The following is a 13,073-nucleotide window of genomic DNA, read 5'->3' as shown; positions in this document are numbered from 1 at the left end:
GAAACTTTGTTAGCTTTTAAATCATTTTTCCATTTACCTGAAGTAACCGGTTATCACAAGGTTTTATTTGAACATATGTGTACTTTGTTTGTATTTTGTGCACAAATAATATACTTTAATGATATTTTTTGTACTAAAATAACAATATTAATATTTTTTTTTGTACATTTATGGAAACCGGATAACTTGATGGTTATCTAGGACAACCGGTTCAATGATATTTTGTATACTAAAAAAAATAATGATCTTTTTTGTACATTTTAAAAACTTTGTTACCTTTTTAAATCATTTTCCGAAGTCTTAAATTGACCAAAACATAGCCACTCTAAATGAATATCCACTTGAAAACAAAATGTGATCGATATTCATGACCAAGACCAAAAAAAGCGTATACTAGCCATCCATTATTTAACGAGCTGGATGCAATTCCACACACAACAATAATAATTTTTACATACCCCTTATTCTATCTATATTTCATATCCTATTTTAACGGGTTAATGCCAAAAAAAACCCCTTAAGTTTTCAACTTTTTGTCGGTTTTGCCAAAAGTTGAATTTTATGTTTATTTATGCCTCAAATACCAGAAAAATTGTTCATTCTTTCCCCTAGTCTCCATTTCTTTAATAGTATGTGTTTTTGACTTGAAGGAACAAAGCTGACGTGGCTTGCCACTATGTCGACCATGTCAGCTCCCACTCTCTAGTCAGCTAACCTCTTACCGGCTATAGAAGGTATAATCTGATTAAGGGGCAAAAATGAACAATTTTTCCGGTATTTGAAACATAAATGAACATAGAATTCAACTTTTGATAAAACTGACAAAAAAAAACTTAAAATTTAAGGGTTATTAGGGCGTTAACCCTATTTTTTCTTTACTTATTTTTAGAAGACGACAAAGAAGAGTTTCACACCCACATCCCTTCTTTTCAGCTCATAAGCCCCCAAAAGCAGATCCAACCAAGTTGTTAATCTGTCAATTCATTCAAATCCATCATCTCAAATGAATCAATCAATCAATCATAACATCCCCCACACATAAATTTCAATACCAGAAAAGAAAAACAAACATGTCTATCTCCTCCTCCTCCTCCTCCTCCACCACCACCATCACCACCTTACCACCACCACCAGTTCTTGAACACATCCCTCCTTCCTCCGCAGATCAGCTCTGCTATGTTCACTGCACCCGTTGCGACACCGTCCTCGCTGTAACCATATATATTTCATTCACTTTCTTTGCATTCTTCTTCTAGTGGGTTTCTTGTGATTAGGTTTTTGATGAATGATACGTACGTATATACTTACAGGTCAGTGTTCCTTCCACAAGCTTGTTCAAGACGGTGACTGTCCGCTGTGGCCACTGCACCAACCTCCTGCTCGTCACCATGCGTGGCTTGTTGCTACCACCGCCGGCTGTCAATCAGTTCCGTGTTGGTCACTTCCCGATGAATCGGAATTATCCCAATGATACTTCTACAATTGCCCCAGGAAGATTTATTGATCTTCCAAAGCCCCCTGTGATTAATAGACGTGAGCTTCAAATCCTTAATTTTCTAGTTAACTCCGACTATGATCACTGTTCCAGTATATATAATCTTTTCTTGATGTTGATTAAAATGTTAAAGTTTCATCCTAAACCTAATGTGATTACAGTTTATTATTATATATCGAAAGTAAAACGATTTAAAATATTTAAAAAGTCGACAGAGTTATAAACCCTAAATGAACTTAATTAAAGAACACCCTGAAAGCTTTCGTTTTTCATCTTTCTATTTTCCTCATGGGTTAAATCAAAGTACTTTTTTGGTCTCTTCTTTCATCAAGTAACCGTCTTTCTTTTATAAAATAAAAAAAATTATACCCACATTAAAATTAACATCTTTTAATAATATTTTTATAGTCATTATTTCATTTATTTCCAATTTAACTATAACCCTAATTATTTATAAAAGTACAAAACATACAGGCAAAATCCTAATCGTTTGTATATATTATACATTAGAGTATGTACGACCTTTTTGTTTATAACACTGCAGAATAAAGATATGAAGTATATTCGTATTGTACATATTATGAAAATAACTCTTTCTGTTTTAAAAAAGTAACAACATTTGATATAACTTGCATTTACATAAAAATATTAATTGCATTCTTTCCTGACAACTAGAACACAAGATGTAACAAGCACTAAATTTAATTAACTTGGACATGTAGTGATGTAGACCAAAAAAGGGTCTGACTTGTACGAAATATTAACATAGAAATCTTAATAAGACAAAGTTATTAAAACCTGTACTAAGATATAATCAATCTCAATAATACTTTTTAAAACATAACTGAGAATAGTTCGAGAAAAAACAGTTTGTAATCTTTTTAAAAACACAACATATAAAAAAAGTGACAGATTTTTTAAGTATTTGTTTACAAAGAGAGATTATTGATGCTGTATACTTTATATACAAATAAGTGGTCTTGGGTTTAAGTTTTTTACAAGCATTGTCAATCTTTGTTGTGGATAAGTTAGCTACTAAAACAACAAAATTTATCTAAATTAATAATATAAGATAATAAACTCGTAGATATTGACAAATTAAAAGGAAAATGTATGTAAAAAGCTAATTCCATGAAAGAACAAATGAGAAAAGATGGATGACAGCATAGATCCTCTTGATAATATCAATTTCATTATTTATTCAAGAAAAGAATGACCCAAAAAGAGCATATTACTTGTGATGACATTTATTTGCTTAATCAGCACCGGAGAAGAGACAGAGAATCCCGTCGGCCTACAACCGATTCATCAAGTAAGTATTCATCATTGACTTTTAATAATTTTTCTTCTGTTATATTAAAAAGAATGGAAATAAAATGCAGGGAAGAAATCCAACGAATCAAAGCTAGAAATCCGGATATTAGCCACAGAGAAGCTTTCAGTGCTGCTGCAAAGAACGTAATGTGCTTTCTTCCTCATAAATTACTTAGATTTTTAAAATCTCTATATATATATATATATATATATATATATATATATATATATATATATATATATATATATATATATATATATATATATATATATATATATATATATATATATATATATATGAGGTTTAATAAAGAACCATAATTAACCAAGTAACCAAGTAACCAAAGAACCAATCTTTTTTTCAATTTTTAGAACTTATTTTTTATCAAAAAAAAAAAACTAAAAATACAGAAATTCATAACTTTTTATCCTTTTTCCAATGATATCAAATTCGATTTTTTTTTTTAACATCAAATTCACAATGTGAATCCGGATTCACACGGTGAATACGAAAAATATTTTTCACATTCACAATGTTAATATATGAATTTAGATATTTTTAGATTTTTTTTTCGATAAAGAATAAGCTCTAAAAATTAAAAATAAAATTTGGTTCTTTGAAGAACCAATATTTATGGTTCTCTATTGAACTTTTCTATATATATATATATATATATATATATATATATATATATATATATATATATATATATATATATATATATATATATATATATATATATATATATATATATATATATATATATATATATATCATGAATTATCCCAGAAAAATTCGACTTTTAAGAACTATTTTTACTCCATTCTTCAAGGACAAGGTACAAACTATATAGTTTTACAAAGATAACAAAACGAGGTCTTAATTACAAAGATAATTAATAGATCTTTGCTGTGTTCGGGAAAAAAAAAGGTCTACTGAAAGAGTTACTAACCAAGGGAAGATTTTGTTGTCTTTAAATGGCCACACTTCTCTATTGAATACAAAACTTTTTTCCGCATTTGTTTGGATTTTTTTTTTTTCTTTTTAATGACTACTATCATATAAATAGCAAAATTCAGAACCGATTTTTTTTTGGAAAAATATATTACAACCAATTTCAAAACTTGTTAATTTTGAAATACTTTTTCCTTAAAAAAATTCAAAAAATATATATTTCTTTAGAATTTGGACCTTGGAGTTTCGAAATAATTATAATTTCGAAATACTTTTTTTCTAAATAGATTATAATTTCAAAATATGTTTTTTGCGATCTGATAATTATCTTACGTTTGATTAAAACATTAATACACATTTAAAGATATCAATGATAGTTTTATAATAATACGGTGTTGAATTCCCACTATATATTACAACCAATATATATACTACACCGAACATAGTTTGGATTCAGTAAATGTTTTTGTAGTTATATGATCTCTTATAAAAAAAAAAGAGTTAATGTGATAAATGAGCAACAAAAACTATATGTTTAATTATTAATAAATTATTATTGTTTTAAAAAAGGGGCAATTATTAATCTAGCCAAATTAAGAAAGTGATTAACAATTTTTAGCCAAAAATTAGGATTTGTCCCAAACTAGCCCACGAAACCGTAGGTGGTTAAAATGGCATACTGTTTCGCCTATTTACCTACTGTTTTTATTTTAATATATAAAGATTTTTTTGTCATTTTTCACTACGAAACCGTAAACGAAAAAATAGTCTACTGTTTCCTCTGAGAAGTCTACTGTTTCTCAAAGAGTAGATTAAAAATGATCTACTGTTTCGTCTAAAAACCTACGGTTTTGGGGTTTTTTTGGGTATTTGACTACTAATTCATGTATTTTGACTAATATATCGTACGTACTATATATTAAAAGAAAAATCTCTTTTAGAATAAAAATTAGTGTTTTTTTTCATCTTAAAAAAAAAAAAAAAAAACAGTAGATCATTTTTAATCTACTCTTTGGGAAACAGTAGATTTCTCAGAGGAAACAGTAGACCATTTTTTCGTCTACGGTTTCGTAGTGAAAAATGAAAAAAAAAATCTTTATATACAAAAATCAAAACAGTAGGTAAATGGGCGAAACAGTAGGCATTTTAACCACCTACGGTTTCGTGGGCTAGTTTGTGACAAATCCTAATTTTTGGCTAAAAAGTGAGAAGTCGTTAATGAATTTGGTTAGATTAGTAATTTTCAAATACCATCATTAGGTAAGCACTTAATTTGGATATTTTTTATATAAAATAGTCTTATTTTAATGGTATTTTATGAATAAAACTTTTAGTTGATTGCCTTCTAATATATATATATATATATATATATATATATATATATATATATATATATATATATATAGAGGTAGGTTCAAATGTTTCTCACATTTATTGTGTGCTAGAATGTACCAATAGGAATTTAGCATTAATTATATGTATATTAAATGCTATATACATACTTATAACTCATTTTTATGGAAACTAATTAAATTCATCATTAATGTCAACAATAATATTCTTTCAGAATGAATTCATATCTAGAAGAATGAGAGTGTATTCCAGCAGAATGAGAGTGTATTCTAGTAGAATACACTCTCGTTCTTCATATTCCATGCAATTTTATTGTATTTTAAGCAAGTGAGTCCTGAAACAAAATACGAACTCATATATAAAAACCTAGATGCGAATTCATTCTGAAAAAATGTTATTGCTGACATTAATGACGGATTTAATTAGTTTCCATAAAAATAGAATTGTAATTATGGATATCATTTAATATACATATAATTATGGAAATCATTTAATATCTATATTTATTTAATTAGATAATTATTTAATTTACTAAATTCCTATTGGTGCATTCTAGCACACACAATAAATGTAAGAAACAAAATAACCTATCCATATATATATATATATATATATATATATATATATATATATATATATATATATATATATATATATATATATATATATATATATAGGGAGAGGATCAAATGAGAACACCTAAAAGGTTGAGAACGCGAGAACAGTTCTTGACCAATCAATATATAAGGGCATATTAGTAACTGTATATTTTAATTAAATTAAAATTAAATCAAATTCCCTTAAATTTAGGATCAGTTACCAAAAAACAAGGAAATATTCAATTTTTTATTTTTTTATTAATGGAATATAAAAAACATTTTTAGTCAAATTTAATTAAAATCTGAAAAAAAAAATCTTTAAAAAATCATTTTATTCTCCTATTTCATGTTTTTGTTTTTCAAAAAAAATGAATAGAAATCTCATTTCAAATCAATACACTTGTATAAAAACCAAATACTACTCCAATCACAAATGAATACACATCAAATTACAAATAATTCAATGTCTTTTTCATCAATTGAAATGAATACACTACTATTCATAAATAAATACAATCATTTATACATTAATACACTGCTATTCACAAATGAATACACTGCTATTCATAAATTAACACACATTCTATCATAAAATGAATACCTCTAATCATAAATAAATACACTCATTCACATGAATACACTAAAATTCATAAATACGTACAACCATTCACACATGAATACATTGCTATTCATAAATAAATACACGTTCTATCATAAACAAGTACAATACCCTTATTTAACAAAACATGCAAAAACCTTCATAAATCTGAATTTGAAACCTTTCATCAAACAATCCCTTCACATCTTCAGAAAAACACTTCTTTCTTTCTTCCTATAAACCTCACCATATTTTGAAATTAAAGGAAGCCTCAGTCTCAGAGCAGCTTGAAATGTATCCGATTGAAGGAAGAACAATTTCATTTTCCTGTGTCGTTTAAGATGGATGTCTGATTGCAATCTTAAGAGAAAGGTGGAATGATTTCATCTTCGAAATGATGAATATGAGTTCTGGAAACAATAATCTGGGTGTGAGATTATAACTTAAGAACTTTAGATTAGTTTACAATAAAATAAGTGAACAAAAGGTTAATACAACCTTTATTTAATTGTCTTTCAGAAGTACAAGATGTCCAAATTCATCCATGAATCATCCAAAGGCAAGTTTAATTGGTTAAACCACTCCAGCCATCAAACTAAACCAAACGACCAACAATTGATGCTACAATTGAAATGAAATAAGCGAACAAAAGAAGGAAGGATTTCACCTGTCTTCAGCAATGACTACTTACTTAATTTTGATGAGATATTAATTATTACCTGCTGTTTGAATGTTTCTTCATGCTTTAACATGGTCATCTTCATGCATTCCATATCATATCGGTTCTATGGCCTCAATCGGCTTCTGATCAGGTAAAGAAAAGGAACGTGATATACGATTGTATTAGAGGAATGAAGAGAGAGAAGAAGGCACGAAGGAATGACAGGTAGTGACGGTCAATCTATCATGAGGATGAGGGAGAAATCCAACCTCCGACGACTCTCTTGTACGTTGTGCCCGTCGTTGGTAGCAAGGAGGTTCGATGGCGAAACAACAAGATCGAAGGGGAGGAAAGATGCGGTGATTTGCGATGGTGTGTGATAGGGGAAAAGGGATAATCATTCAGGAGTGACGCGAGCAGCAATCGGTGACATCAGCAGGGCTTCGATGATCTTTGGTCGACTGTCAAGATGGCAATGGTGGTGTTTTTGTGTCTTGTGCGGCGGCTAGGGGGAAGAAAACTCAAAATTCGGCAAGGCTTCCACTAATACGTCTTTGATTTCTCTTTCTCTCAAACGATCTCTACACATCTGTTGTTTCTTTCGATCGATCTACATCCTTTTTATGCATATCTGCCATGGATTCTCATTAAATAGGAGATGGGCAAAAGAATAAGATGAACTAAGAGGATGGCGAGGTCCGATGATGAGAAAAGTAGAGTGGGGGCGTAGGGATGAGGCGGTGAGAGGATGAATACGTCGATTGTCCTTTCTATAAGATTAGGTCAACAAAATAGAGGGATATAGAGTAAATATAGGAGTTTACAAAATTAGGGTAATGCTTATTTACCTTAATAGCCTTTATAATTTTCTTTAATTTAAAATTTAAAATTTAAATGTATTAATAATAAGAAAAATAACAATTAATTATAGCCACACATCTTAAAAATTAGATGGTCCAGATCTGTTCTTACGTTCTCGACCTTTTAGGTGTTCTCATTTGATCCTACTCCTATATATATATATATATATATACATTTGAAATTCTTGTACGCCTCAAAGTTATTTACCTATTTATAATATTAGCATTATAAAAATACACCAAACATATATACTGCAACCAATTTCATTAGTCTTGCAAAACTGTAAACTTAATGCAAAGGAAACACATTTAGGTCATGTTAGAACTTAGCAAGGAGACGTGAGGCCTAATATAAGGGTGTGTTTGGCAAAACTAGCTGTTAGCGGGTAGCGGTTAACGGGTAGCTGGTAGCGGGTAGCGTATAGCGTTTGATTTTGGAGTGCTTTGTTGAAAGCTACTCCATGTAGCTTTTGATTTTGGAGCGTTTTGTTTAGGTTAAAAGCTAAACGCTCCTGTCGCCGAACGAGACTTTTTCTTTTTTACTAGCGTTTTCTTAAAAGCCAGAAGCCAGAAACTCTTAAACGCTGCGTGCCGAACACGCCCTAAGTATCCTAGTGAAGCTTAATCGAGTATATATAGGTGAATTAAATAAAGTCCACGGTAAGAGGTAGACTCAAGATTTTTCCTACTATATAGGTGTGGCACGGAAAAAAAAGTGTATGTAGTGACACATTTTCTTTTACGTAGTTACACATTTTTTTAAGTAGTGGCACGATAACAGAAAAAAGAAATTTTCAAAAATTTTTGCACTGTGTATAAAGAAGTCAGACGTTGTCGGTGCCATTGTGAAACACTTATAAGAACCGCCATTATGCACGGTATATCCATCATTGTAATTTGCACATCTTTTGGAGGCAACATTACACACAAATTCAAATTTGACAAAAGAATACAAGAAGTCCCTCTTATCGTTAGACATGGAAATCAATACGTATGACAAATTTTTAACCACTAACCTATGATGGTCCTTTATGTATGCAACTAGTATTAGAGTCGGTATCATACAAGGACACTTTGCAAATGGTTAAACCAAGAAACAAGACACATGACAGAGAATAAAATTGCATTGAAAGTGCTCCATATGTACCACTTCAGATGGGTTTGATAACATTAGTAACGAAGGCGATTATTTTAACTATGAAAAAGTGTTATGTTATAGAAGCACACCTCTAGAATGATTGTCATCATTCACTAGGGGTGTTCGTTTGGATGGATCGGTTTGATCCGATCCAATCAAGTGAATCCAAATTGATTTCGGTTTTCAAAACATGAATCCGAATAGTCCAAACTAAATTCAAATCCGATCCGATTACAATTCGGTTGGATCGGTTTTTATAATTCGGTTTTCATAAACCAAAACATTTTAAAACGACATATAATTATAATATTATCCAACTTTACACAAGACACGAAAACAAATTATTTAGTTGTGATTTGAAATTTATAAACAACTTCTCAGAAGATATATTATAGTTAAATATTTTACAGATAGAAAACTTTTGAGAGAAAATGCATATTAATGTTTTTTTTATCGGGTGAAATGTTTTGAACCTATTTGAAAAAATGAATTACAAAATTAATAAATAACTATAGATGTATATTATAAATAAATATTTATTCGGTTTTTTTTTACTATTCGGTTCTTATTTTATAAACCAAAACCAATCCAAAATCCAAAATAATAATTCGGTTTTGTTGAAAACCAATCCAAAAATCTAAATATCTGAACCAAATAGTCCAATTCAAATTGTCCAATTGGACAATTCGGTTTTATCCAAATAATGAACAACCCTATCATTCACGAAATCTACAAAAACTAGGAAACATTTTCCCAAACACAACGTCGACCTAAAATGTAACAAAATAAAATGATAAAAGAATATAGTAAGAAAATAAACACATCCATATAATGAAATACGATCCATATTATTTGACCCTAATAAGTTCAAGTTAAAAAAAAAAATATAGTTGCATTAGCATGTTTTGAAACTGCATATACACTAACAATATCCACCTTGTTGAAGACGTACATGACTTTCTAGTGATGTTAGAAACTTTGGATAGTGCTAGCTTACACATCCTCCACCACCCAAGTCAACTGATTATGTTGCCTTTCATGGTTGTTCAACTCAAATAAATTTGTGGTGCCTTTATGGTTGGCTCATCATCCTTCCATTTATCTATATATGATGTCATGTGTCAAGCATAAGGCATGTATCACATCAACCTACTATATTAGATGATTTTATTTCTTGATCTAAAATGGAAAATAAAGACAAGTGTCACTACACTTGAACATCGATACGTGTGTTCGTTTAGTCCCATTTATTGAGATGACCCATAAATATATCTCGTGTTAAAGTGGACAAATTCGAAGTTTGTATATAATAATATAGTCCTAGTAGTAGCCTTTGTATGAATGTTGGTTTTTGAATAAATTATTACCACATGAAGTGGAAATATAAAAATGAACTGAAATCGTTACTTTCTATTAGATTAGCCTTTGTACTATAAAAGTGTACAGTGAAACACTAAAAGAGAAGAACCAAGAAACACTTACATTGGGGGTGTACTCATGTTGTTGTAGGTGTGAATTCCTTTAAAGACTAGCATTAATGATCATGCTTCACTCTGTAGAGGTCAAAAAAAGGGATACGAACTTGGTGCCATGGCAGTCTCCTATAACTAAGGACCATACCTCTTAAATATAACGACTTTGTTACCTTATAATAACTTTAGAACCATAATAAACCTAATAAACCCTCAATAATTGTCCAAGACAGTCAAATCGATCATATCTTTTAAATATGGAATAATCAGGGTTTACCTAGGATAGACTAGGTTTGGCTCATGCATGAGCAGTATATATTATGCCTTTTAAGCATGCTTGATCCATGTAATTGGATTGGATTGGCACTTCCACTCCTAAACCGGTGTGTAGTATTGCCTTTTGGTACATGTTCCTCATAAATCCTAATAAGGTGTTCTTATCAAAAACATGATCATACCCCAATACGCTCTATATTGTGTGACTCTAATAGGATAAAGTTGGCAATCTAGTAGTGATGTTAGTATGCTACGGTTATGCAATATACACTAAAAGTTCATTGAGTTGCAAACTTGTCTATTGAGTTTTAAAACTCGTTTTTAACCTACATACACTACTATTCTCTACTTTATACTACATTTAGATTGTTCTTTAGCATTATATGACGTTTATAACCAATCTAAGAAAGAAAGACTCATGAAAAAGAGCTTCCTAACCATTATTCAAGTTCCAAAATTGGATAGAGTTTGAAACTCTATTTCGAACCCGAGATTGAAAGATTGAGTTTGTGGGGGCGACAAAGAAGTTACATGTCTTGCTATTTGAAAAGGCATCCAGATAGGCATTTAAATAGTAGGACGATATTGACGATCCTATTTTAGGCTCGTTCGACCCCATGTTCTCCCCGATTGAGGTTGCTAAGTTTGAGGTGTTCATTAGGGCCCACTTGTTGGTTTTGCAGTCCTATAGAAAGACTTTAATGGCAAGACAAAAACCATGTCTCATTTAGTTGTAGATGTGTTTTTTTCGTTTTCTTGGGTTAGCTGTAGAGCCAGAGGTCTTGGTAACTTGTCTTGGGATTTATGAATGTAATTTGTTTTCCTTTAGTCTCTCGTTAGTTTTAATAATAGTCCTGCTATTCAAAAAAAATTTGTTAAATGCCAATGTGGTATTTTTTGTGACGTTCTTCATTCTAATAGTCTCTTCTTCATTCTAGATAAATTAAATATTCAATTTGATGCGTTCTTTTATAAATCTACATGTATGTTTTTAACCAAAGAAGTAACATTGTTTAAATAATTCAACAGAAAAATATGCATGAAATTAAAAAATGAATTGTTAACAAAAAATAAAAAAAAATGTTGGTCTTTTGCAGTGGGCTCACTTTCCACACATTCACTTTGGTCTCATGGGTGATCAGACTACTGCTGTCAACAAGAGCAGCATGCGCCAACAGGTACGTATACAGTGTTCACATATGACATATCTCTTACATGACAGCTCTTAGATATTACCCCACATCAAAAATTCGATCAGATAATTTCGGTTTTGTTTTTTTATTAAATTTTAACCATATTGATAACTTTTTTCTCAAAGAGACACGATTTTGAGTTAGCATATGGCTTTCTATTAGCCTGATAAATTGCTAAAGAGAGCAAATCAAATTCAAGTTCCACCTATATAAATTGGATAAATTAAGTTTATACAATTTATTTTATGTAATCGTTGTATAATTTTTACACTTTAATGCAGATATTGATGTAGGAGGAGGTGGTTTAATGGAAGGAAGTTTCTTTGCATCTGCGAATGTTGGTGTATCGCCTTATTACTACCAACTTCAATTCGTCTCTCTCTTGGATTCTTTTGAAACCCTAATTAGTTGGCGAGCTTTATCTGCTTGCACCTTTCAAACTCTAATGTACTATACTACTATACTTGTTTTAATATCTCTTTTTAAACAATTATATTCACATGTATGATGTTTTTGTTGTTTGTTTGTTAATGCATATTGTTTTAAACAAAGGAACCTTAAAATAAACACGGAATAAATCCTAAGTAAAAAAAGATGAAAAAAAAAAACAAATATGTTTTTTTGTTTAATGCAATGTGTGATGCTTCATCAAATGGCTACATTCTCCTTAAATAATCAATGTATAGAGTAGTGTGAATGTATGGGACGATTGACTCAAGTCCTATATTAGATACGAAGATCAAATATATAAGGACCAAAATTCTAAATCTAAAAGAGTATATATAGACTACTTTATATATGCTAATGTGCTGGTTTTCCTTATTTAAGTACTTCATAACGTTTTACGATTATACTCTATTTTGAATTCCAAAAGTCAATTTCAGTTTTCGAATTTTGCAAGTATTATATTAGTTATGCACAAGAAAAGCCAAACAAATAGAATATATATATATATATATGGTGAGGTTCAATAGAGAACCATAATTAACCAAGGAACCAATCTTTTTTTCAACTTTTAAAACTTATTTTTTATCAAAAAAAAAAAACTAAAAATACAGAATTTCATAACTTTTTATCCTTTTTCCAATGATATCAAATTCGATTTTTTTTACGTCAAATTCACAATGTGAATCTTTGAAAATTCACAATGTGAATCCGG

At 30.0% G+C, this 13,073-nt stretch overlaps 1 protein-coding gene across 1 annotated transcript; it reads left to right on the top strand.

Annotated features, from left to right (window-relative positions):
• The first annotated feature begins 937 nt into the window (after window positions 1–937).
• Window positions 938–12,445, top strand: LOC145120061 (axial regulator YABBY 3-like). The gene is made up of 6 exons (XM_079055846.1): window positions 938–1,211; window positions 1,311–1,533; window positions 2,759–2,807; window positions 2,878–2,953; window positions 11,819–11,899; window positions 12,196–12,445. The coding sequence occupies exons 1-6, from the start codon at window positions 1,071–1,073 to the stop codon at window positions 12,205–12,207; spliced, it is 582 nt and encodes a 193-aa protein (XP_078911972.1). The 5' UTR covers window positions 938–1,070; the 3' UTR covers window positions 12,208–12,445.
• The last annotated feature ends 628 nt before the right edge of the window (window positions 12,446–13,073 follow it).

Source organism: Lactuca virosa, chromosome 6, assembly GCF_052849685.1.
Source record: "Lactuca virosa cultivar CGN04683 chromosome 6, Lactuca_virosa_CGN04683_v6, whole genome shotgun sequence".
In the NCBI taxonomy this organism is placed as follows: domain Eukaryota; kingdom Viridiplantae; phylum Streptophyta; class Magnoliopsida; order Asterales; family Asteraceae; genus Lactuca; species Lactuca virosa.
This window is presented reverse-complemented; position numbering and strand designations above follow the sequence as displayed.

Excerpts from the sequence above, each read along its gene's own strand:
- LOC145120061 (XM_079055846.1), top strand. The coding sequence starts at position 1,071 with ATGTCTATCTCCTCCTCCTCCTCCTCCTCCACCACCACCATCACCACC. Across the intron at positions 1,212-1,310 it reads GTTGCGACACCGTCCTCGCT|GTCAGTGTTCCTTCCACAAG; the intron begins GTAACCATATAT and ends ATATACTTACAG. Across the intron at positions 1,534-2,758 it reads GCCCCCTGTGATTAATAGAC|CACCGGAGAAGAGACAGAGA; the intron begins GTGAGCTTCAAA and ends TTGCTTAATCAG.